Below are 26,082 nucleotides of genomic sequence, written 5' to 3'. Positions count from 1 at the left end.
TCGTTTCACTCGTTCTTTCGACATTCGTCCTGCTGTCCGACCGTGGAACATCCTCTGCGCGAATCAAAGTCTCGAGACTTTCGCGACCAACGTTTCTACCGTTATCGGTGAATGCTTCCGGGTCGGTAACCCGTACGTCCATGATCGTTCGTTACTTTTTCGCTGGCGCGTTTTTAATTGATCGATCGGACGATTTCCTCCTGACTGTTTCGAGCGTTAAGCATTAGAATGCAACATAACATCTTTGTCCACCGCATCCTAAACTGCACAAGCTTAACTGAATCCCCTACAGTCCGCGCCAAAACTACGAGACACCCTTTTGCGTTTAATGTTTATCGGAACCAAGGATTTTGTATAAGGATCTATAAACAGCATCCCAAAACCTAACGTCAGCGGTATCAGGATCGACTCTTTCTTCACCGAACTCACCAACTTTTATTTACAATGTGCTAATACTAATATTAAAATATATAATTAAACATTTATTATAAAATTTTCGGTAATTATTATACGTATTGGGGCCCACCTCTCAGACTTCGATCGTCTTGAAATACTTTATCAATACGTTTGTACGAATTTTTCTTCTGAGTTTAGCGTGCTGACCGTGCATTGACCTCCGCCTTAAAACTGTTCCTAAAAGGAAAGAAATAAATATTCTCTTAAAGTTATTTTTGAAAAGGTTAATATATGTGTATTTTGACAAAGACAATGTTTCCTAACATCGAAGTTCTGTGAAAAACTGTTTGGATGTCAGAATTCAATGGTAAAATTTCGCTTCGGTTCGCGTTTTGACGAATTCGAACCACCGTGTGTCGTAATCCTTTAAGCCCTGTAACAGACTGTAGGGGAAAATAAGAAGAAACGGAGATTCCGGATAAATTTTCGAGTGTCTCGTGGATGGAACGCAAGGGATTAAAACGAGAACCAATACTATCAGGACGGAACTCGACGTTCGCGCGACGAAAGAACCGACGTGACTCGCATCGCGGAATGGGTTGCAGTTGCAGTAATGCGGTAAATGCAACGTTCCGTAGCAAAGAAGTAAAAAAAAAAAGTGAAAAAAAAATAATGGAACGAATTCGAGGTTTTCCGAGCCAGTAGAATTCACGCGATTAGAGCTTGCACGAGTGAAGCTCAATGACTCATCGATAGAGAGCTTGAACAATGTTGCTCATTCTGGCGACTTTAATTGCCAATTATTGGCCCGTTGGCAACACTCGTGCTATTTTAAATTCGATTAATCGAATCGCGCGCTCATAGAAACTCTGTTTCCAATTACGCACGCTTTTCGCGTTTCCCGAACTCGCGGTAAATCGCTGAATAGATCATCGCCCAGATAATCTTTGGATCGACGGAAGTTACAGTGGACAATGTTCCTGTAAGAATGCATGTTCTCGGTTTGAAAAGGAGAACCAAATTCATGTAAGAACAGTACATTCTTTTCTCGCCAATAAAAATTATAAAGTTTCAAAAATGAATACAATTACATTCAATTTAGGTATGCATCGGTGCCGTTTAATTTTGCTTTACGACACCCTGTACATCGACTCTCGACGCTGATTTATTTTGGAAGACATTATGCGAACTTGACCGACTGCTAGGCCCTCGACAACTAACCATCGAAAATCGTTATTATTTCTTGGGAAAGTGCATTCGTTCAACAGTTTTGCAACTTGTATTTGTTAAATTGCAACATTAGTCAAGGTTCCGTGTAAAAATTTATAGTACCGTTAAAAAAGATGATCCTTAGCTTCCAAAAACAATTAACACGCGATTAATCACCAGTTAATTTCAGAAAGTGTGAGTCATTGGCAATTACACGTAATATATTTCATGACGTGGCAAAGTGTACGGTTTCTTCTTTGCTTAATTACCATCCACCGTTGCTTCCAGTGCCTGAAAGGCAAACGATTGCCTTTCGAACGAACGTTATTTTATATTCTGCGTCCCATACAGGTCGCCACGGATCGAAATAATTTTACCCAATAAAGTAGCCTTACATCTTTTCGCAATTTAAGGTACGTTGAACGTTACGCGGAAACCAAGGAAGACTCCATGTACATAGAAAGGCTTCTCCGAGAGGAAACCTTGCCGGGGCTCTGCCGTGGATCCTTAATAAAAATGTACGGTCACGGAGTAGCCTTAGGTGGTAAAGATTGATGAGAACATGGTACAATACGGCCAACAGTCAGCCGAAACCCGGAAAACTTGGTCGCGCGTTGGAAACATTAGAAAACTGTTGGATTACGAACCTTGGATCAGGATAAACAACAAATATCTATCATTTATATTAAAAAAAATTAATTAATTTAAGGGGTGTAAAACTTAAAATTTTACACGAAAGAAAAATTATTAAGAATCTTTTTAAAAACGCTTCGATCGAGAACAGAATAATTTCTAATAGAGCCGTATAAAAATAATGAACACACTATCCACGCGTTAATGATTCAAACTGGTATCGTTCCCTGCACGTAGTTTAGAAGCGTTATTAATTAATTCGAGCTTCTCGGTTCTTCCGAGTCTCGCACTTACCCAGTCGATCAACAGCACTACCTCGAACCACCTACTGTTCCGTGCTAAGATCATTCTCGTGGTATTGCCGCGCAGCTTCCTCCGACACTTTCGTCTATCTCGAAGGATTCCTTCAGGGCGTTGCCGTAATTACACAGCCTTCTATTCAACGTAGCCTCGAGCGTTTCCCAAGATGGCAATTCGTCTCCATTCTTCGAGCCGGAGTCGTCGAAGATTCGTCGTGAGTCCAGCGTGCTCCAGATCGGCGACTCCTCGCGGCTGATCATCTCGTCGAATTTATTTTCCACGATATTACGATCCGCGGTGGGGTGACCGGTCCGCGCCGGCGAGCTTCCTGAAAATTGAAAAATCGATTGCAGTATTGTTTGCACACCGTTTACTAGGCGCGCTCGTTCGTGAAAAAAATTAGTCGCCGTGCTCTCCGAATAAATTGTCGCTGCGCCCGTATTAAACTGAACGGTAGCTTTGAATCTAGGCGAATGCAAATGCAATTGCAAACGCCGGATTCACAGTCGTAGTGAGTAAAAATTTCTTCGATTTCGGTTGACGTTACTTTTCAAACGTTTCACGATATTTTTGTTCGTTCTTTATTATCCTGTACAAATATTATTTATCCCATTAATAATTTGTAGAAAAATTCTGGTTATTAATGAACAGCTATATGCTTTCTTGGCTATCCTATTCCATTTGGATCTCAGAATTGTATAAATAGAATAATAGAATAATTATTCGTGCAAAGTCTGTACACAGAAAAACAGATATAATTGAACAATTATTAGAAAATCTAAAATTATCGTTGCAGTATTGTAAATTAATTATTATAATATACTATCTACAATCCACATTTGTTGCTCCTTACATATTACATCTTTTGTACTAAAGGGTTTTTTCTTCCCGTTAATAAATGAATAATAATAATAATAAAAAGAAACGACGCCATAAGTAACTAAGGATAGAGAAATTTGAGAGATTCGAATAAGAAAAATAAAACGCAACCTTTGATAGCGCCCCATATCGGCGCGCGATATTTCCTGAGCGTTATTGTTCCCGCGATAGAATCGATCGAGGAGCTCCAAGAAGACACGGAGTACGTGTCCCAAACGGAAGGACGGTGTCTCGTCAGCGCATTGCGTCTCAAAGTGTCGTGCATTTCCTGCATCTCTTTCTCGAGCTGTTTCTGATGCTCCGCTACGATTCGCCGTTCGCTACCACCGGGCGATAATCGCAGCGATGAATCCAGGAGATCCGAATCCGGTCTAAAGCGGAGAAAGACGGATCTATTATGCATCCGGAGGCAACCGAGTGGAACCGTGGCCATTAACGACTCTTTAAAGGCGACGATTTTCTTCAACGCGAAACCGTAATACCTCGGTCTATAGATTTCTCTGGGTGAATTCGTCGCGTCCAGGCTGCTGGTCTTCCTACACCGACGAGACGATTCCCTAGCGACTCGCTGAACCATATCCAACATGGCCGCCTGCTCCTCCCGTGGCAAAACGCTCGTCAGCTCCTGCAAAATCTGTGGACAACAATTATTCTCGATTCGATAATTTAATATCACCGAGTAATCGTAACTTACGCTATAAGCGCTATCTATTTCCAATAGCTACAGATACTTGTACGTATCGTCCTCATCAAACGTAATTGTGGTGATTATATGAAGGATATTGTATTTTACATACAGTATTATATTCATATAACATTTTTTTCTTACGTTTGCTTATAGTAAAAACTGTAACACTCTGTATTTATGTATAAAGATTGGCTGATAAGTGTGAGTATAATGTCAGAATATAGATACAAACATGAAAATAAACACCAGATTATCTTTTGTAGTTTTCATTTCATTTCAAGTAAAAGTTCCGATCTTGTTGAAAACAAGAAGTTGAAGGCTAATATTTGAGTATTTATAAAATGTTAAATTACAAAATTTCAGATGATGAAAGAAACAAGTAGCGAGTTATCATCGAGTTGAATCTGTTACGAAAATTGCGTTAATTTCTAATATCACGATACGAATAGGAAGATTTCACCAAGCTTGGACGAAAAAGTGACAGAACTGTTCCCTGTCCCATTTAATTCGCGATATTACAACTGCTTTACAAGAATCGCCAATGAAAGAAGTCGCGTCGTTACGCGAACAGTTTCAAACGCTTGTCGAGCCGTGTTTAGCAACCTGTCCAGGACGATGGAACGAATACGTTCCCATAAATTTCCCTCGAAACTCGTTCTTTATTCAAGGACCAAACGAGAGTCGGGGCAGTATGTATGTATCGTTGTGCAGGTTCGACGGTGGCCGGGATTAAACTTAGTTTCGAAGCGCAAAACGCATTTTCCATAAGCATAAGGTGGCCTAGCCTCCTGGCCCCCCGATTCTCGGGCTGTCGCTCTTTAAGTAGAAAGTTAGTTGGCACACGGAGGACGGAGACGAGGAGCAGGAGCCAAGAGCTCCTCGGCGAGTATAGCTCGCGAGGGCGCTTCGGGAAAGTAAATACGTGTCCACTTTTTCCCTTTTTATTCGCCGACGGTGGCGCTGGAAATACATACATCCAGAGTACCGGGAACACGGCCGAGTTTTCTTTTTATTCTGCGTTCGAGAGACAGTTTCGTAGCTCGACTATCGACCGAGATTCCCTCGAGGGGGGAGGGGACTGGTGCAAAGGAGACTAAGGGGGGTTTCCGGAAGGCGAAATCGTCGGGAAATACGAAAAAGAATCGCTGATGCCTTGGGGGGTGTAATTTAATCGAGGGAACCTCGCAAACACCTTTACGATTCGCGAGCGGAATTAAGCACGTCGATTTTCGTTGCTGATTGATTGGCTGAACGAACATTTTTCTCGACAGCTGGACGAACATGTAAAAATAATTAAAATAGGCATTTGTTTATTAATTCGTTGTTACCTTCGAGATGACAAAGTTGTCAAGAGAAAAGAGAATTATTCGTCGCGATAATTGAGCGAGACGCGACGAAAAGCCATCGATCCCGGGCTTTGATCGTTATATCGTACGATGAAAACCCTTCGTCGCGGAATCCTGTTGCTTCGTAAACTCTGGAAAGGTTCGAGGACGTGTCGGACCCGGTTATCTCGCGGGAGATTCGAGCAGAGAAAGAAACGAACGTCGCGTCGCGTCGTTTAATTTGTTCGGAGAGAATGGCTCGAGACGCCAATGGCTCGATCGATGGGACCGTTAATCGGGTAAGTAGCAACCACCTCGGAACCCTTGTATGAGAATTCCGTTCTAACTGCACCGTTCTGCGCGGAACGAGGGAATCAGGCAGAGTTTTATTGATCCCGCACGGAAGTCTCGTCGGATGGCGTAGATCTGGCCACTTTTCAGGCACAAGCGTCCGACAAATTGTTCCAACGTCCCACCTTGAAACCTACTTTGTACCCAACACTCGGCGTTTATGTCTTTTTATATTTCTCTGGCGAATAAACGATAAAGTTTTTTATAAAAATGAAACATTATATAATTTGTCGAGGAGGAGAGCATCTCTAGGTATGAAACTGTCAATTCGATCAGAGTTAATTAAGAGAGGCCCGAGTCGAAGGGTCTGCCCAAGAATTTTATCATCGACAGTTTAAGGATATCGACGCGAGGGCTACGTATTGGCTAAAGAGAACTTGCTGACGCCCATTACGTCTGGTTTAACTCGATACTTGGGCTCCCCAAATGCTGATACGTAGACTCTCTAACCTTTAAAGAAGTCTCTTTTGATCGCAGAGCGAAATTTCAGCGGAGGTGACTCGTTGGAAGAAGGGAAGTCGAGATTCCAGTAGACGGGGGCGATATTCCTAACGGGCCGTAAAAAAGTTTCGGTCCTCCAGAGTGCAGGATCATGTCCCGTCGTTTGCATGACTTCCGTTCGTCCGTTTCTCGCGGCACGGTGGCTTCCGTCTAATTATCCGCAGGGTTAATCGACTACTACCAAAAGCCCCTGTGGGATCTCCAAGAAAATTAGACTGTCGAAACCGTATTAAATTGCCAAAGCTTGATGGATTGATATATCGCAAAGAAGCTTCCCCGAAATTACGATCCGCCATTATATCTATAGGTTCGCGTAGCCTCGTAATCAGGAACTTAGAACTCGCCCCTTATCCAAACGTTAATCTTCCTCTCGATTCTCTATTTTCACGAGGATGCAACGCAATATTTTTCACCGAATGTTTTCATTACTACCTTCCTGTTCGCTGTATCGGTAAAACACGAAGCTTCCGAAAGTAGCTCTTGGGAACGATTCCTTTATCCTTAGAAGAACCAATCTGTCTAACCTTCGATAAACTCTCCATGGAATCTAGTTGGAAATATTATACAGTGAGTATCATAAATATACCAACTCCTTAAAATGTATGGAATTTGATCTTTTTGAAATAAATTAAGCTATAACAGTACTTTCTATTCTTAGATAGTGCTATACAAATAAATATTCAAAAGTAGTTCTGTTAGATTACTGTAATTAATAATCTAAGTAATTAATAATACTAAACTACCATAATTCTTTTGCTTTATGTACTGAAATAATATTATACTGACGCACCACCAAGGCAAAATCGATCTTCGTTCTATCGCGATTCTTTTACTGGAACTATTTACACCGATTCCGCATTCCTTATTTTTGATTAATAAAAATAGTATTTTCTAAAAGTTAAAAAGGAATTTAACCAACCGAATAAAAAAACAAAAAACAATATGGGAGATTTCCCCTTTTACGCCGGTCAGTAATGCGTTAACGCCAACGCAAGTAGAAATACCAAGTCATAGTCAGACGCGCTAATCAAGTAAGTAGTATCCACATATATTTCCGACATTATTTCCGAACATGCAAAAATCGATCAAAAGCTATTATCAAAAATATCTGAGCGAAAGATTCATAAAAAAAAAAAGTATTGTTCTCTACAGGAAACCAGAAGAATCTCTCAAATACGCAAGGGTGACCACGTGAAATGTCTATGTTTCTAAAAGTTTTTACCATCGCGAGACGTCTACACGCGGGCGTCAAAATGGGGACAACCTTTAGCTTTTTCCCCCTTGCAAGAAAAAGAAAAGAATAATGTTAATCACGGTCAAACATTTCATTCACGGTACCGGTTTGATAGAAACAACAATTCAATATGCTCGTCGCATTAACGCTCATTTACGGCCCGATTAAAAGTAAATTTATATTCCCTCGGAGATTTATGCGAAGGGGGAACAGCAACGATGCAGTGTCGGAGCCGGTTTCTTCACGGCGACGTGTGAGCGACGTTTAATTCGCGTTGTCAAGGAAGGAGCCTCCTGGAGGGAGATAAACGTTCCTTCGTTATACATATATCATGCATGCATGTGCATGAGATGCAAACACCGACGTCGCGCAAATACTCCTCGTCGCTACGTTCAATTTTTCCCGTTGTTTCTACGGTTGCAACCGAGATTCGACTTTGATTCGCTGCCTAGCATCATTTTTCGTTCTTGGTTTTCCCATGTAAATCAGTTTTGAGTTCAAATCGAGACTGTTCGTACATACTTTGGGGCTGTATAGTTGATCTCCATGCAGAAAGACATCAACACATTAACAACGGTGCATTTTTATTAAAACTTTCCCATACAACGGGTGATGTGTTTAGACCAAAAATATGCTTTTAAATTAACTACTGTCATGTATTCAACTGTTAAAAAAACACTAATAAATGTATGTTACAATGCGTAGAATAAATGTAAAAATGCACCACTGTCATAAATAATACCGTAGTCGGAAAAATTACTAGGAAAACACACGCTTGTCATAAAACGAGAATACTTGTTGGTAACGTAAATTTCAATAAAACGAGAATTCGCGTTTTCTTAAAACGTATACCTTAAAAAAACTATGTTTATATCATTAATAGCTTTCTAGAAAGAAATTATACAAAAGTCACAAGTTTATACTGCCATTTCATGCGAGGTCTCCCCTAACGGCCAGTTCGAAGGTATTCGATCGAGGCAAAATTGGTAAAGATCGATAAATTTCAACCGGGCAGTCGTAACAGGGTTATCGTCGACGCTATCGAATCGACTGCGAGCCGATTATATAAGCGCAGGATAATGGGAGGCGCTTCGAAGGGAGAAGCGGATCGCCGGAAACGACGGAACTCGAGCACCGAAGTCTACACAAGTTTCCTTCCTTCGAGACTGTCGCATCGATATTATTGTCGTAGAATCTAGCGTCGTTTTCGACAACGTCCCCGGCGCGGCGCTCGTTTCCTACGCGGACGCTCTCCTGCGAAATTACTGTCCTGGAATTGCCTTCTCCGCTTGCGTCGGAAATCTGTGCTCGTCTAATCTAATGAAATTGCGCGAACTGTGTGCGTGTAATTAAGCTGGCTCGCGTCTGCTGCACGGAACGAAAACCACGGCCGAAACTCCGACGGACAAACGGCGGAACGCGTACGACCGAGGATACGAGTTTCACCGCAGAAATTACTTTAACAAATAATCGATCATCGAAACTGGACCGCGTACAACCACATACAAGACGTTCGAAATTGTAACACGCGACTCGTTTAATTACATACGTCACCGGACACTTAACTAACGTGAAATGAAAACGAGATTTACGATTATAAAATAAAACAATATTTGTAAATAATCGAACCAAACTATTTATTAGATTACAAAGGAACTGAAATCATATGTTATGAAGTTTAGAAAAACGTTAGCATACCTATCAGCCTCGTTTAAAAACGGTCGTCAAAATCAATACTGTTGATCTTTACTGTTTTTCTGTAATATTTTTCACCGGTAATTGTAGTATTAAGGACTAATTTAGCTTACTTTTGCTTACTTTGCAAGATATATTACGAGAGGCCATATTAGAAACTTGTTAGGTACTTTTGCCCTATTTTGTATGTTACCATTGCGCGTGAGTTTGCAAGTTGCCTCTGGCATAGTGCTTCACGGTTAGAAAAATTACTACAAACTGTGGAAGCAGTATCGAACAGGGGACAAAACGTTCGATAGACGGCGAAGCAAAATAAAACTTATTTTAACAGAGTAAGAATTATATGTAAAAATGAAGGAACTCACCCTGAATTTGCCGAGGGAGATCATGGCCGAGATCAAATCTCCCGGTCCGCGTTGTCGAGCCTGCAACCTGCTCATCGACGCGACATATGTCAAAGGGCTGACATCCCTCAGTTCTATGTGTCCTGCAATGCCTAGCGAAAATATTGATTTTGCGCCACATCCCGCGTACACTTCACTTACCTAAACGTTCTATATTCTAGATCTAGTTTTACACAACCCTCGTGAAATATGAAAAATCTGTTCCTCCGTTTTAAAATCAATTACGGTAGTTCCTCTTATTTCAAACATATTTTATACGGTCCAAGAATTATCTTAATTATCAAACAATCCCGATATTTCCCCATCACATTGAACAAATTTATGACACTCTTTCAAGACAGTCAAGACTTTCAGGACTACTGAAACATTTAACTCTTGTAAGAGACTTGTAAATATCCAAGACTTTCGAAACTTTTAAAATATTCATCGCTCTCAAAACTTTCAGGACTATTGAAATATTCAACGTTTCCAAAACTTCCAAGATTTTCAGGATTTTCAATCTCGTTTCAGTCGCAAGACAGTCTCAACGTGTTCTGAACTTGCTCGAAAACTTGGTACCAAGAATACTAACGCCGGCAGACGCGACCAAATTAATACGATTACGTAAGAAAAATCATAGTTTTTCGTTTCATAAATATAGATTATAGTAATGTAATTAATATTTGGTACCTTTATCCTCAGCCTTAATCTGAATGAAAACTAGAAAATAAAAGAATATAAGGCACTATAAGACATTTATTCTTTTATTTCCTACTTTCCCTGAAATTACCAAGAAACAAAATCAATCAAAATCGTTTTTTCGTAGATTAAATAAACAGTCAACGTTGCATCTCCCGTCACCTTACAAACAATTATAAACGTAAACGTTGGAATACTTTCGCGTACGAGTGCATACCACATCTGGCTTTAAAATGTAAATAAATATCTCGGTACTCGGAGATTGATCTTCTCTGCGACTTTACGAGCACCGGAATTGCGTGCACAGTCGACAGGCAATTAACCTCTTTCACGCATGAAGTAGAATACAGACTTGATGGTGTTGGAAAAAATCTCACTGGAAGGCTGGAGGGACTGAAGGGTGGATTTTTACACCTCGGTCTTTTTTTTTTGTACGATCATCGAAAGCTTAGATTACGATCGGTGGTGTTGGTAGCGGGACCAATGTTTTTCTATCTCTAGATTGCCGTGAAAACGGGAAACGACGAATCTAATTAATGCTCTAAACTTGAACCCGAACGACCGATCCCGTTGCCCGAAGCACGCTTATTACATCGCGACAAATTTCTCTCAAGTATAACGGAACCGAGAGCCACCGGAAGCTCCGCGATCCTTGCTTAAGTTTCTATCTTAATACCTGATTTAGCGGAGCTCTTGCTGTAATTACTCGCGTGCCGCTTCGTCTCGACTCTACAAACTATCGAACGAGCTACCATTCTAAGATTCTTATTTTTTTAAACTCGATCCAATGATAAAGACTAAGAATCATAGTTTTCTCAAAAGAAAAATGTTGATAGATCATCGTATTGTATTTAAAAAAAATTTTTTCCCTAGTTATATGCTCGCCAGTGACTGATAATCTATTTCTCTAGACTAGCCGTAATCCTAATACCTCTAAACAGGTAAAAACGAACCGCATAGGAGCGAGAAATACTGTATTTCAAAGTTTCATCGCTCACCGTTCTTTTCTCCAGACGTTCCGTGGGACTCCGTCAGATACTCGATTATCTCACTGGCCCTCGAATTCATTCTTCTTCTCCTGGCAATCGTGCTGACTCTCCTCGCCTTGCTCCACTCAGAGAAAGCACCGAGTCCCTTGTTTTCGGCGAACGTCAAATTATACCTCAGCACTCTGTCCCGGGAGAGGAGGACCAGTTTCAAAGAATTTCCCGAACGTTCGATCATTTTTGTCATACTTTCCGCCCATCGCCAGCCCTTGGACAGATAGTCGACGATCCCGACGGCAGGCGATACTTGTTCGGTTATCACGGATTTACAAAACGCGGATAACGACTGCATTTCGGAAGTGTAAATCTCTTGTCTACACTTCCAAGGGTTTGCAAACCAACCGTTCTCGTGAAGGCTGTTAAAGAGGTTGTTCAGGTACGGGCGTAGAACTGGCTCTAAATATTTTCTGTCGTAGTCCATGGCTGGAACAGTTTACGCGAAAGTGAAATTAAACAGTTGAAGTACTCATTGTTGTACCTTAAGATCAAAATCCATTTTTTTTTAGTTCCTCTGTGAAAAATCCTTGTTACCCATATATGGGTTATATTAATCTACTTTAATCTACTGCACTTAAATCGAATAAATCATTCCTTATATTTTTCAAACCAGAGGCAAATAAACATTTTTTTCTGTCATCTCCTATCTCGGTATAGATAAATAAATGGAAATATAGGTTAATCGTAAAGAATAAAAACTATCTACGTACCGAAGTGTAACCATTGTAGTAGCATTTTCGCCATTATGAGGTAACCTTCTAGATCTGTATTGGCGGTTTCTCTGTCCGTTCTGACTGCGTCGATCAACAGCCCAACCGAGTAATCAAACTGACTGGTCGTGTTGTAATTCTTCCTCTTTCTGAATACCTTACGGTGATCGCGAACCCACGTTCTATGGTTTCTCATCGCGCGGATCTGATCCCTGGCTTGAGTCGCAACTAATTTCAGCAGGAACACAAGGTTTTCCAGCTGTTTCGTCGTATGACACGACATCTCCGGGAAATTCAGGTACGCGCAGTTATCCGAGTGCCACCAATCCTGCGAACGCAACAAAACTAATACGGAGAAGGACTCGTTCCGATGATCGACCTATTATGCTGCTGTTATACCTGTAACGAGGCATCTTTTGCTCGTAACACTTGCTCCAAGATCAGATTTAAATATTCCAGTTGTCTCCAGCTGTATCCGTAATTCGCGTCCGTCGTTCCCCTGGGCAAAGAGGCCAAGACGTCGCGCCATCGGACAATGAGCTCGCTTTCCATAACTTCTAGAGGTCTGGGTACTCCTTCTGTCATTGAAACGGAACGATGATGAAGGATTCCTAGATAAGATTCCAACAGTCTCGAGTCCGAGACGTAAGAGCCCTCGTGATGCACTATTCCACCTTGAAATGCAACAACGTAATTGATCAAATTTTTCATCGGTAAAATAATAAATTATCCATGAATCATAACTGTACATTGTCCGTAGGTGGAGTAACTTTTTGACAAACTAATGGTTAACAAATGGTGGGGGATGTTCAATATGGCCGATAGCAATTTCTCAAGCTCGCGCGATGTGATAAAATTGCAAATGCTGGTCGTATCGTGGATTGAACGAACGGTTGTCGAGGGAATTCCAACGTTCTGAAAAACGTTGATGAGTTCGAAGTGTATCGTCGAATGGCTTATGGATGTATACAAATTGTCGGTACGCGTTCGTCGGCCGCGATAATGGTACGCGTCGTTATCGTTACCAATTAAGATTTCCATGGAAACCAGAGGATCGTGCCGCGAGCGTATCACCGCAATATTGATTGTCACACGAACAAAATAATGGGGAAAAATAAAGACGGGGCGCGAAGAAGAGCCAGGCCCCGAGGCTCTGGCGGTCCTTTTATTTCCATCGACCGAATTACTTTACCTCTCGCGCATTGTAGCATCACGTTGCACCGTGGCTGAAAGTAACACCTTAAGTTCTGGCATCTCAGAGCACCGACCAACTCGTCCAGTGCTGAAAGAACATGACGCGAAAGAGTATCGGGCGACCAACTCGTCAAAGGATCTACTCCTGCTCTTTCCAGAGACCACCGGTGCACCGTCCTCACGATATGCCTGGAAATCACTCGTGGCTGATCTTGCGAGTGGGAACCACCTTTCCGTCCTGCCTGAGAAAACGTTTCGATCGTATTCTTCACCCTTTTAACCCCAACACAGATACTACTTTACTATAGAAAAACTGATAAACATACTTTCCTTGCGTCGTATAAATTCTTCGTTCTCTATTTAACTCGTATTGGAGTAATATATAACGACTTATAAATGAATAATCAACTAAAACAAAAAGTTAAAGTTTCTTTTTTATGTGTAAATATCGATGGAATTATGGAAGTGAATAAGAGTCGAATTGAATTTGAGTCGGCAATGAATATCTCGAGTGGATAATCTCCTGGATGTTTCACGATAACTACATCTACTTAGATTTCAGGCAAAGATTGCAGAATAGATTTATTAAATATATACTCGACCGACGCGTAGAAAATCCTTGCTCGTTTACGATCCGTGGAGCAGGACGCAGCTAAACAAGAAGCAGAGGAAGGGGTAGCGAGATGGAAATTTTTAAAATCGATTCAACTTTTCTCATTACGTATTCGCCGGGGCTGCATGTTCGGTTACCGTGGCTGGGACGGATAAATTATTGCCGAGTCGCATCCAACAGCGTTTTTATTAAACATCCAGGACGCAACGGCGCGTCAGGGAGAATAGCGTTTTCAGCCGCGACGCCGTGCTAGTATAGGGTGTATCTGAAATACGGAAGAAAAAGCCAAGAAAAAAAGAGGAAGTTCGGTCCGTGTGTTTCGAGAAACACAGGCCACAGAATCGAGAATGCGCGAACGCGAGCAATGGCCGCGTCGAACGAAATGCAACGACCAGATACGCGAGGGTTGAATTATTATCGAGCCATCTCGTTGCGTCGCAAAGGTATCAAACTCGCCTAATATTCACCGTAGATGAAAATGTCAAAGGTAACAGAGACGAACCAGCCTGAATACCTGTAAAATTCCGATTTCAATGTTACTTTCCCCTTTACCTAACAATAACATTTTAAATGAATTTCTACAGAAAAAATTGTAAGCTAGAAGTTGTTTCTATCCCTATTACTCGCACAATTACATTCTTGAAGAGCACAGTTATCGATCACCGAGTGCAAACGAAAGACAGCATTATTCAGGTTGTAGAGAATATTAATAGTCCGTGAAAAGGAGAAAATGTCACCTTCGATTTGACCGGTGGATTCAAGGGGCGTCCCTCGCGCAGCTGGTGCAAGATTTCTATGAGCAGAGATTCCGTTAGGGCGGGTACACTGTCGGTGGCATAGTGTTGACTCATAATTTTCTCCGCTGCTGGAACACGTACTCCCCAGAGAGTTACTCGATCCTCGCAGCGTGCACCAGTGTATGGTCCAACAGCCACGGCATACATACCCTGAAATAGTCACAGGTAAAACGAGGTTGTGAAACAAAACAAGTCTGTTCAACAAGAATCTCATCGAACACGTGTCAAAATGATTTTAATAATCATACACTGCTGATCATAAGTAAGTAAATACTAGAGCACTCGGCCAAAACGTTATCAATCTTTAAACTATCGTGTCTTTGTAACGAGAAATCATACATGAATATTCCTGTGGTCATTTTAAAGGTTGAACCATCTACTTAAGCGAAAATGGTTTTAATTTAAGAAACAGTCTAACTAAAAATTGCATGAATTTAAAGATTAAAACCTTCTGACGGGAAGCGTGGACTTTTTTTAACGCTCCTAATGAAACATCGATCGCGTAAAATGGTGGATAGGGCGTGCTATTTGGTCAATACGTTTAAAAAGTCGGTGGCTCTGCGACACGTTTACGGAATGAAAAGAGGCTTGGTTCGCGCAATCGTGTACCGGTTCTCGCATTCATTAATTAAACTCGCCGGCGATTCGGTCGAATCGCTGATAACTGCGACCAACCAAGGATTTACCTTGTGGGTCTCGCGCGTATCGATATTCCAAACAGTTTGCGTTTCCGCGAGAACAAGTTTACACTGTTTTTGTTTGATTATCGCTATGCTTGTACATCGATAGATCGTTAAAGCACAAATAACAAAAGAGGATCCCCACGACCGTGATTATATCGATATCGTTCCGAGCCGCGTATTTAATTTCTAAAGTCGCATTTTGCCCGACATTCCCACGAGACGTTCGCGTCAACCTTTTGTGTTTCGTATCTGTACTCATGTCAGAGAACCAATTACGCTACCTACAATAGAACCTTTATTCGGTTATTGATCGCGGCAAGCAAACTCAATAACAGTATCGATTTATTTTTATACTATTTCATCTCCTCGCACGATACTGATCTTTTTAATAGATAATCACTTATTTACAACGCGTACAAACGATGAAATAGAAATAATCAATGCTCTAATTGCACGACGCATGCGTAGACCGCAAGTCAATAAACTTCGCTTTTCGATAATTTTGTTCCCGCGAACTGGAGCGGAACAGAAATATCGAACGCTCGACAACGGGCCCCAAAAGTCGACGAACAAATTGCGCAGCGAGAAATCCATAGAATCCCAGCACAATTCGTTTGTTCTATTGTTCCTTATTTTATCAAACTCGCAGGATTCCTCATCGCGGCATCATCGATAAACTAATTCGTTCAATTACGCGATAGTTCCCCAAACGTTGAATGATAACTATTAAAAATCGAGCTAATTTGTCGACATGCTTGAGAAATAGGTCGCCAAACTTTCGTGTCGCATTCTACTCGTTCTAAGGATGGTAGTATAGTAGAGGTCTTTTATTACTTTTTATTTACTATGTAGGGAAAGTATTGACAGTTGCTTTAGACACACGACATCATTTTGACGTCCAATCGAATGAAACGTACTCACACTTTGCGCCGCGGTGTAATGAAGAATAGCGTCGCAGTGATGAAGAGGCACTCTTCTAGGATAATCTGACAAACTGGGCCAGCACGACACACCGATGCCGATTAATAGCCTGACCTCTGCCTCGCGAGTCTTGCATCCATCCAATCCAATTCTGAGTAGTATTCCTCCAGCGTCTTCTATTAGAGCCACACGATGATCCCTGGGTTCCGGTAATGGTCCGTTCGAAGCAGCTGCAAACAGTTTCACGAAACTTCGCTGGTATCTATAGTCGAAACAAAATCAACTTGTTCATCACTGCCAGGCTAACTCCTGTTAGCGATTCAAAACTTGTTTCGGTGCCATCGATACATTGACGTTTACAATTCATACACGAATGTATATCAAACTAGAAAATTATCTTCACAGTGTGGAACACTACGCGATCGCTATTTCGCGTAAACAATAGTAGGGATTTCGCCATGTTTTACCAAGTTGAGCAACCGCGATCTTGGAAAAAAACAACCTCTCGGCGACCAGTTGATTTTGTTCGGACTATAGTTCGCGTTGTTAAAAATCGCGTCGTTAGCCGAGCCTGTTGTTCCGCGAGACGCGGCGCGGCTTGATTTACGAGGCGTTCCTTAATCCAGTTACACGGAAACCGGGCATATTTCGCGGCGCTCGTTATTCTAAATCCCTAGAAGTCGTTATTAAACAACTTTGCCCGAACGTCCTATTCTGATTTATACAACACCCGGTGTATATCGAATTACCGAGTCGCCTCGCGCATCGGTTATTTAATACAAAGCGCGAATACGGATCTTAAACGAACAAGGGTTAAAAACGATGAACGAGAAGAAGAAGGAAATTAGGGGCGGCCGAGTACCTGAAATCCTACAAGCTTTTCGATAACATAAACATGCTACCTTTCTCGTTTGAATTTCCAAATACTATCATATTCTATAATACATAACGAAGCTGCCAGTGTTTCGTCCTTGTTCACGATTCCTTGGAATCGGGTTCTTTTCGTTAGTTACGCGCCATAATATCTCAGAATAGAGAAACGCATCGTGGTTACCACGTAATCCACCTACAGAAATTTATCGCGTACTTTTATCCTCCTTAATTAACGCCAGCATTTAAGTTTCACGATAATTTAAGATCGTTACCTGGTCCGTAAAATATCCTACAGTGGGTCGGTTGCTTCAGTATTTTGTCCAGCACCTCGGCGTCGACGACTTGGCCCGGCGAAACGCAAATCTCGTTGTCCATTGAACTCGTCGTATCTGAAAACATTTGTTCGATATTAATATCCAACGTTTCGTATCCTCGAGCGATCCTAATGAATGGACAGACGCTTCCGACCGACACCGGAAGCATTTAATTATAGAACGGTTCCACTAGAAAGACAATACATGTTACCGATAAGTATTAAGACACTTGAACAAAGTATCAATATTTCAATTAATCTAACTTCATGAAAATTCCTAATACCCTATCATTTATGGTTGGTAGTGTACTCTATATATACAGAAATATAAATTGAAATTCGTAGGTTGTGAATGGCGATTAAGAACGTCCAGCAAAGACCAACAGACCTGTCGGGTACGAGGTAGCTAGTTTAATGGCCGTAGCTAACAAATTTGCTAATTTCGCTTTCACTAGATCCCTCCTCAATCTTCCTGCAGCATCCGTGTACTCTTGCCAGTGGTCCACCCCAGGGCCGAGTATCTTTAACCGAATAAAGCCTGGCAGAGCCGCATCCTCTTCCACGCTTACCCTCGAGACTTCTAGCTCGGAACTTGCGGCTGGCTCGGATAGGGCGTCTATTCGCAGCAAGTACTCAAACCTGAGACACTGACCAAACAAACAAAAAACGGAGAAGCTTACACGAGGATCTTTGCGCCCCGTTCACGCAGTATCTTTTCTAAACTTCACGAGGGTCGTTACGGTAACAGCACACGAAGTTTCCGGACCTCTTAGCCTGTTTACCTTTATCCGGCGAGACTCATTCAACGAAACGAGAAACACGGATGAAAATTTTCGATCGAGATTCCCAACAGCCAGCATCAAACGTTGAACCAATCCTTCTACGGTGGCTTCGATCGCAGAATCGCACCGAGAATCTGTAAAACATTCGTTCAACGTTGGCTCTGTAAAATAATCGTACAAAGCTTTCTATCGCTGAACACTTTAAGGGGGTATTACTGTGTACTATTTTTTGTGATCTTTTTTTAATGATAGGTAGGTTTATACTGTTTTGTACTGAAATTTTGTAGATGTATTTATTCATCTTTATAAGTAAAAAAATATTAAAAATTGTAGATCGATTGATTTTAAATTTGGAGAAAATATTCAGCAGACACGCCTTCATCGCTGGAACTAGAGATTTTTAAAAATTTACAGACGGAACTTTAAATGTTAATTACTTTTTAACGAAGTCTCGATCAACAAATTGGTATTCTTAATTTTCGCCTTATTTTGATCTCTACAAAGGTCTCAGTACAAAACAGCTCATCTACCATTAAAAAAAAAATCACAAAAAAGGCTGAAAAATAGCAGTCTAGGCAGCAATACCCCTTTAATTGCAAAGTGCGTTAAAAATAGCAACCGACCAATCTCTCTATTCCCGGCGATGTCCGACGAAATACATCGATTAACAAAATTGATTTTGCTCGTGCCAACAACCCACAAACTTTCCGCTCGACCCAATACATATATCGAGATAATTCTCGGTTAAACATTCACCGTTTTGAGCCTCGTCGAGCAGTTTGCGGAAATATACGTTCAGGTTATGCAGCTGACCCTTGGTGAAAGCAAGCTTCGTGGCCATTAATCGAGTACCGCCCTTCGTATACGAAGGCCCGCTAGGTGCACAGCCCATCCTCCTCCGAAAGAAAAAGACGGAAACAAACAAGGATTGTTAATTGAATTCCATGCGCATGGTCTGGCGCATACATATGCATGTATGCGCTGAGCTATCAACATTTTCCGGTTAAAGGGCTAGCGAGATGGATAAATTTCAAACGGTTCCTAATTCTGCCGGAAACGCGTCGGCACAATCTATCTATTTAACGAATCGCTCAGAACAGTGGCAAGAAACGGGTTACCTTTGGGTTACCAAACGCTTTTTCATCGACAGTCAGTATCTAACGACGAATTACATATTGATTATAATTGGTACGTAACTTAAAAGTCCCACTCATGATAGATGACACCGTTATGCAATTAAGCTACACAGGAAACTAGAAGTTTGTATATTTAAATTAAACACTTGAGATTAGAATGTATTTACATCCCTGTTTTACTCGCAAAATGGCGTTGTTGGGGGCTTTAGTTATCAATCAACCCTCGTAGATAACGTTAATCAATCGACTACCTATCCTTATGTATAGAAATATGAAATAAATATTCGTATTTCCTGCATATATAAAAACGCTTTATGATCGATTTATTTCATTAAATCGTACCTTGACAAACTTGACTTAATTTTTTAATATCGCCACTCTTTTTGTGTAATCCTTTTCTATTATTTACACGTTGTGTGGCCACTGTTAGGCGTCACTTATTTCTTCTTTCTGTACTCTTCATATTTTCATCTTGTGTGAATAAATCAAATTAAATTCGAATGAAACTTGTCGCATACGCCGCTTTGACGTACATAATTGTCGATTTAGATCGCGACGAAATATATATATATAATTTGTTAATAAATATAATAGAACTGCTTTTTGGTATTGATCCTAGCTCGGTATAATATGTGTTCTCGGTTTCGATATAATTTTCTAACTGTCCTTCTTATACAAGTTGCCGTCGTAAATACTGTTTGGAGAAGCGAACTACCAATCAGAAAAGTCTTCTTTCAAAAGGGCGAGCACGTTCCAGGTAAAAAAATCCTGGCCTAACAGTAAAGCCAAGCCTCACGGGACCCTTTACGATGGACCATTCTGACGCCTCGTTTAATCAAAGGTATCCTAAACCGACTCTGGTAATAGCTTTATACTTCAATAGTAAAGCTAAGTAGATTTTAAATTACTGCCTTGGGTAAACTGAACAAATCTTTAAAATTAATATTTCGCATCGCGACAAAACTTAAAAAAGTTTAAGCTCCAAGGCTGATCGATGCGCAAAAAACTATCAAACGCAACGAATTTCGATCGCTAATAGAAAATAACTAGGCCCGATTTACTTTTAATACGTACATACGTAGCGAGCGACGATCAAATCACAGGTATAGATCCACAACGACTGAACGAACGCTATATCGTGGAGCAAAGCTGCCAGGTGACGTTTCTATTCCATCCGGAAAGATATTGACGCTTTACGATCCTGACCATGTGAATGTGCCGAACGCCAATTATTATTCAGCGGATCGGCTAACAATGCCATCGCGGCGACCACGGCCACCGGAATTACTTCCGATCCTGATTGTGCGCGCTCGACTTCCGCTCCCGTGAACGCGTACCCGTCCGTCGCGACTATCTATGTACATGTATATGTTTACGTCACAATTACGACGTTCCAGACCGTTTCGCCTGCGCGCATACAAGACCCTTTTAACCCTTTGCGGTTCCAGACATTTTTAATATTTCGCTGCAGCAGACCCGTACGCGATTCAGCTATTTTTACTCATGTCCACGGCTTATGACTGACATATACATATTTATGTATTTACGAATATGCAAGCAATTACATTTTCATTCGTCCTATTATGTTTCACATACTCCGCGAAACGAGAAACAACAAATTTTTACGGGACATAGGGTAAAAGTTGTTAACCAGTAAATGAAATCCATTTAAATTTTTACCATTAAATTTGTCCATCTTACGAACACCTATTGTATCTTCTATCGATGTAACGAGGAGAGGTTCCGAGGTTCGCTGTTGACTAATCAACTTTTGCATAGTCGTAGATGTTAAGAAACTAAAACTTAAAATATTACACTTTGAGTTGTTACTGACGTTTATTTGATGAAGTATAATTACATGTTTAAAAAATTAATGTACTACAGCCTGATCAGTAAGACGTTCGCCTTGTGGTAATATGATGACGCGGTGTAGGTTTTTGAGTCTTACTGAATCAATCTGTACAGGATTTTTTTTTTTCATTTTTACAATCATTTTTCAATCGCACGCTTGAATACGATATTCTATGTTTTTCACCGACATTTAGATGTATGTTTTTAAGAAACGAATTTAATTGCTATTTTAAATTTATGAAGTGCACGAACTTGTGTGATACTTTTTCATAAAAAATAATCGAAACATTTAAATTTCAGTCACCACATGTATCTAATGAAAGCTCTATTTTTACACATACAAGATTTTGCACTCAATTCCATTGGGAAGGCCGCCTCATTCACATTGATCAAATGTGAACGATTTCCCGATAACCCAAGCATATCTATAATAAGGATAAATATTTTAAAATTCATTGTAAAAACAAGTATAACTACAAAATGAATGTAGTCATATTTACCTTATTGTGTCGTCAATTGGTGCTTGCAATTGATTGTGGCCGAGCGTTTAACTTTTAAGTAACAGTCAAATTAATGCGTTACGACTAATACGTTGCAAAAAATATATTTTTTAAATATCATTTTTCAAAATTTGACCTCTGCGAACACAGAGGTCTAGCCATTTTTAAGCAATTTATTAGTTTATCAATCTGTCATTCACGTTAAGTTACTCAAAGCAAGAGAAAATTGATATAATTTTACTTTATGATAAAAGTGATCAATAATTAAGAAAAACAGCTTTTAATTTTCAGAATCAAAAGTCATATCATATACATATCTGAATGTATTTCAATTTCAGTTACACAATACAGTAAAAACAAATATGTACTTACATGCAAGAAACATCCAAAAGTGACCTTAGAAAAAATATTTGCAATATATTGATCTGTCAATAACATTTAAATTACACATAAAATAGATTCTATGTTGCCACAATTGGAAAAGATGTTTAAACAAGATGCTATAAATTTAACAACCAATCCATTACTCCAACTATAATAAGTTATTTAACTAGTCTTATTAGCCTCTGCTGGTACAAAATAGCACCATATTTGGACCAAATTACAAACCCACATAATTCTATCACTCAATTGCTCACAAAAATTCTCATAGTTTGCAACTATCAATTGTAACTTCACTGTACAGCGTGTGCAAAATTCAACTAATCTTAATTATCAAGTTAAATTACTTACAGCTTCTCACTATCCAGAGTGTATTTGTACCCAGAGATGGTTGCATTTCCATGGGGGCTTCCATAGCCATAAATCTAGCCAAATCGGACAAAAGCAATTCATACTTTTTCTCATCAGTTCAGACCTTCTTGGTGCTCTACAATCAATCAATGAGAAAATGAACACACTAACAATTATAATATTCGAAAAACTGTAGTTCCACAATCAAAACCTTACCAGATACAGAACCCCTTGTGTTTCTAGGTACAGGAGCAATCTTGTAACCTTGGTGCCTGCTTATCCAGAGTGAGTAGAATAGAAAACAACTTCGTTTCATGTGAAATTTTCATTGCAAAACATTTGGTGCCAATTTTTCCAAATTAATTTCTTTGCTATGGCAACATTTCTTTTTTTTAATTGAAATGCGAAAATTATACAGTGCCTACGTTCCGTATTGGGCGCCATCGTAACCACTACTATCTTTTGAGGTTATGTCAATTGCAAAGTATAGTAATCTTAGATCATATATATCTATAGACGCGGCTCTAGATAATTTGGTTAAAACTATTGCGCGTTATCACAAACGGCTTTAGTACGAAGCTGCGAGAGTTCAATTGTTCACTTGATTGACAGAAAGACACAAATACTACACACTCAACACGCAATGAATAGGTACGATGTCCCTATCACGGACGAGTTATAGGTTAGAGCAGATAACTTAAGTGGACAGTGCTAGCAAATATATATACTTAGATATTTACTCTTCGAGAAAAACTATCGCATTAATCGAAAATCAGTTGTTTGTCAGAGTAACGCAGTAAACCCGTAAAGATAATAAATTATTAGGGAACGAAATGTTCTCGAATCTCATTGTATTTCTTTTACAACCGCGGTTTCTACCTAGGATACTGTGACAATTAAACTGCCGCTCTCGCCACAAGCAGCAGCGCCTATGGCAAGTATCGCGTATCACCAAAAAGCGAATGGTGCTGCCACCTGTCGTGAAAGCGGCAACTCAACAAGTGTGGCCAGATCTGGCATAATTAAGTGCATCGAAATCGACATTAATAACGACGAACTTCCTTAGCGTCTATCGGAGTAGCGGGGATAATAGGCATATACTACTGCACAAGCCACATGTACGTGAGCTCGGCACTTCCCACACTTCGGGAAATCGATAAAGAACGCTAGTGTGAGCCTTTTTTCAAAATAATTTCAATATTGTAAAAACAATAACATGCACGTTACCGTTCAATGGAAATTTGATAGATCTCAATTCCCCTCCTTCTATTAGGATGTAAAAAATCATTATTTATTTGTAACATTACCACTCACCGTATATTAAAACGTCCACATTTATCTTGCCTTTCTTTTTATTCCCCACTGAATTCATTACTGTAAAATGAAATACATTAAATTGACTGCTATTCATGCAACGCTAAAGAAGTTCGTCGTTACTCATGTCGATGTCAATGCATTCAATTATGCCAGACGTGGCCACACTGAGCTACACTGATTCACAGTAATCGTTCAAAACAATTCCAGTGGTTACGCATAACGGGTATTAACATATTGCATTTACTCTGAACGAAGGGTATTGTACTTTTTGCATATTTTAACTAAATTTCGAGATTTTATTTGAAATAAAATTAAAAACTTTATAATGGAATCTACACGACCTAATCGGCCTAGTCGTTGCACGTGGAAACCAAATGCATTAAATTCACCGCATACAACAAGAACTGAGTAAGTACCGTGTAAAAATTATGTCTTAACATGAGGACTGTATGGTACTTTCCTTAGTATTCTGTTTATTTTGTTAGTTGTAAATTTGAAGAAAGGATATTTTATTTTTAGTATTATCTAATAGATTTTTATCATATATTTGTTAACATTTATCATGAAAGTGCTAAATTGTTTCACTTTTCCAATTTAAATTTTTTATTTCAGAACTGTTGATCGTAATAAAATAATACCTGATATATTGACAGCCATTGGACAAACACCGCTTATAAAATTAAACAGTATCCCAAAATCCTATGGAATTAAGTGTGAAATGTGTTAGTATAATTTTACATAATGTAAATACAAGATAAATATTTAATTTTATTTTTAGATGTAAAATGTGAATTCTTTAATCCTGGTGGTTCCGTAAAAGATAGAATCGCATACAGGATGATTCAAGATGCTGAAGAGCAGGGTTTATTGAAACCAGGATATACTATTATTGAACCTACAAGCGGTAATACTGGAATTGGGTTAGCAATGGCTGCTGCTGTTAAAGGTTACAGATGTATTATTGTTATGCCAGAAAAAATGTCTAATGAGAAAGTCTACACGCTTCATGCTCTTGGTGCTGAAATTGTTAGGACACCAACAGAAGCAAGTTGGGACAGTCCAGAAGCACATATTAATGTTGCACATAAATTACAAAAGGAAATACCGAACAGTATTGTTCTTGATCAGTATACAAATCCTGGAAATCCATTAGCTCATTACGATCAAACTGCAGTTGAAATTTGGAAGCAGTGCGATGGGAAAATAGATTATTTGGTAGCTGGTGCAGGTACTGGTGGTACTGTTAGTGGTATTGGGCGTAAATTGAAGGAATTGTCGCCGAATACAAAAATTATTGCTGTGGATCCTAAAGGGAGTATCTTAGCCCAGTCACCAGAATTACAAGATGACATTACTTTTTACGAAGTAGAAGGAATTGGCTACGATTTTATACCTACAGTTCTAGACAGTAATGTGATCGATAAATGGATAAAAACCGAGGATTATGAATCATTGAATGCTGCTAGAATGCTTATACGACGGGAAGGTTTACTGTGCGGTGGTAGTAGCGGCGCTGCACTTACAGCTGCTCTTAAAATTGCTAAAGATATTCCAGAAGGAAAACGAGTTGTTATTATTTTGCCTGATGGAATACGAAACTACATGACTAAATTTGTGTCCGACAATTGGATGGAAGTTAGGGGATTTTTAGAATCTACATATCAAAATGAAGCAAATAAATGGTGGTGGAATATACCAATTTCAACATTATCTTTCGATAAAGTACCTTTGTTAAAAGAGGATACAAAATGTGAAGAAGCTGTTCGCATGGTTGAAGAAACAAAGTCTCGACAATTAATCATTAGTAACGATAACGTACATGTAAAAGGTGTCGTTATGTCGGATACGTTAATGTCAAATTTAATATCCGGCTCGGTAAAACTCACAGATTTTGTAGAAAAAATTATGATCAAACATTACGTTAAAGTTAAAGTTTCATCAAGTCTCGGACAATTATCACGTGTTCTCGAAAAAGAATTATATGCAGTTATTTTAAACGATGAAGATGATAATGCTTTTATTGGGCTTGTGAACCAATCTCATATTTTGAAATTTATTATTAAAAATAACGGTACAATAAATTCTAATAACTAGGTATATTAAAGATGGATGTAATTGTCTTAAATCATAAGGTATATTATAACATTACAATAGGTTTTAACAGATAATTTTTATTTTTATATTATTTCTTGGTAACTAATTAATCTATATGCATTTTTTACTGAATTATACACTTTATAAATATTTGTATCTATTTGTATATAATTTTGTATAATGTAGTAAATTTATTTTACTGAATTGTAATTTATATATAAATATAAATT

General features: G+C 39.6%; 2 protein-coding genes across 12 annotated transcripts in view; one reads left to right on the top strand and one right to left on the bottom strand.

Annotated features, from left to right (window-relative positions):
• Nucleotides 1–25,998, top strand: part of Cbs (cystathionine beta-synthase) — a 378,127-nt gene extending 352,129 nt beyond the window's left edge. The window contains exons 1-3 of one of the 2 annotated variants that reach the window (XM_076769325.1): nt 23,903–24,166; nt 24,371–24,480; nt 24,537–25,998. In XM_076769325.1, the coding sequence (XP_076625440.1) occupies nt 24,084–24,166; nt 24,371–24,480; nt 24,537–25,852 (1,509 nt within the window). In that variant the 5' untranslated portion in view covers nt 23,903–24,083 and the 3' untranslated portion in view covers nt 25,853–25,998. Of the gene's footprint in view, nt 1–23,902; nt 24,167–24,370; nt 24,481–24,536 lie in introns of those variants that run through there. The other variant, XM_076769326.1, reaches the window with a different exon arrangement.
• On the bottom strand, nt 417–23,809 carry LOC143343923 (uncharacterized). Of its 10 annotated transcripts, none has more exons than XM_076769317.1 (20): nt 23,669–23,809; nt 22,658–22,713; nt 22,442–22,577; nt 21,710–22,105; nt 21,039–21,634; nt 18,979–19,118; nt 18,223–18,356; nt 17,829–18,087; nt 17,400–17,516; nt 16,255–16,484; nt 14,591–14,800; nt 13,239–13,482; nt 12,446–12,720; nt 12,047–12,374; nt 11,292–11,762; nt 9,577–9,707; nt 3,900–4,051; nt 3,529–3,788; nt 2,533–2,866; nt 417–633 (listed from the first exon to the last, which is right to left on the bottom strand). In XM_076769317.1, the coding sequence occupies exons 6-19, from the start codon at nt 19,112–19,114 to the stop codon at nt 2,583–2,585; spliced, it is 3,231 nt and encodes a 1,076-aa protein (XP_076625432.1). In that variant the 5' UTR covers nt 19,115–19,118; nt 21,039–21,634; nt 21,710–22,105; nt 22,442–22,577; nt 22,658–22,713; nt 23,669–23,809; the 3' UTR covers nt 417–633; nt 2,533–2,582. The 10 variants fall into 10 exon arrangements, with proteins under 10 accessions (XP_076625432.1, XP_076625434.1, XP_076625430.1 ...); XM_076769319.1 differs by having other exon boundaries at nt 23,756–23,796; XM_076769315.1 differs by lacking the exon at nt 23,669–23,809 and adding an exon at nt 23,182–23,358 and having other exon boundaries at nt 22,658–22,812.
• Nucleotides 25,999–26,082: the final 84 nt, after the last annotated feature.

This window comes from Colletes latitarsis, chromosome 7 (genome assembly GCF_051014445.1).
Source record: "Colletes latitarsis isolate SP2378_abdomen chromosome 7, iyColLati1, whole genome shotgun sequence".
In the NCBI taxonomy this organism is placed as follows: Eukaryota; Metazoa; Arthropoda; class Insecta; order Hymenoptera; family Colletidae; genus Colletes; species Colletes latitarsis.
Note: the sequence above shows the minus strand (reverse complement) of the source record. Positions and strands in the feature narration are given on the sequence as shown.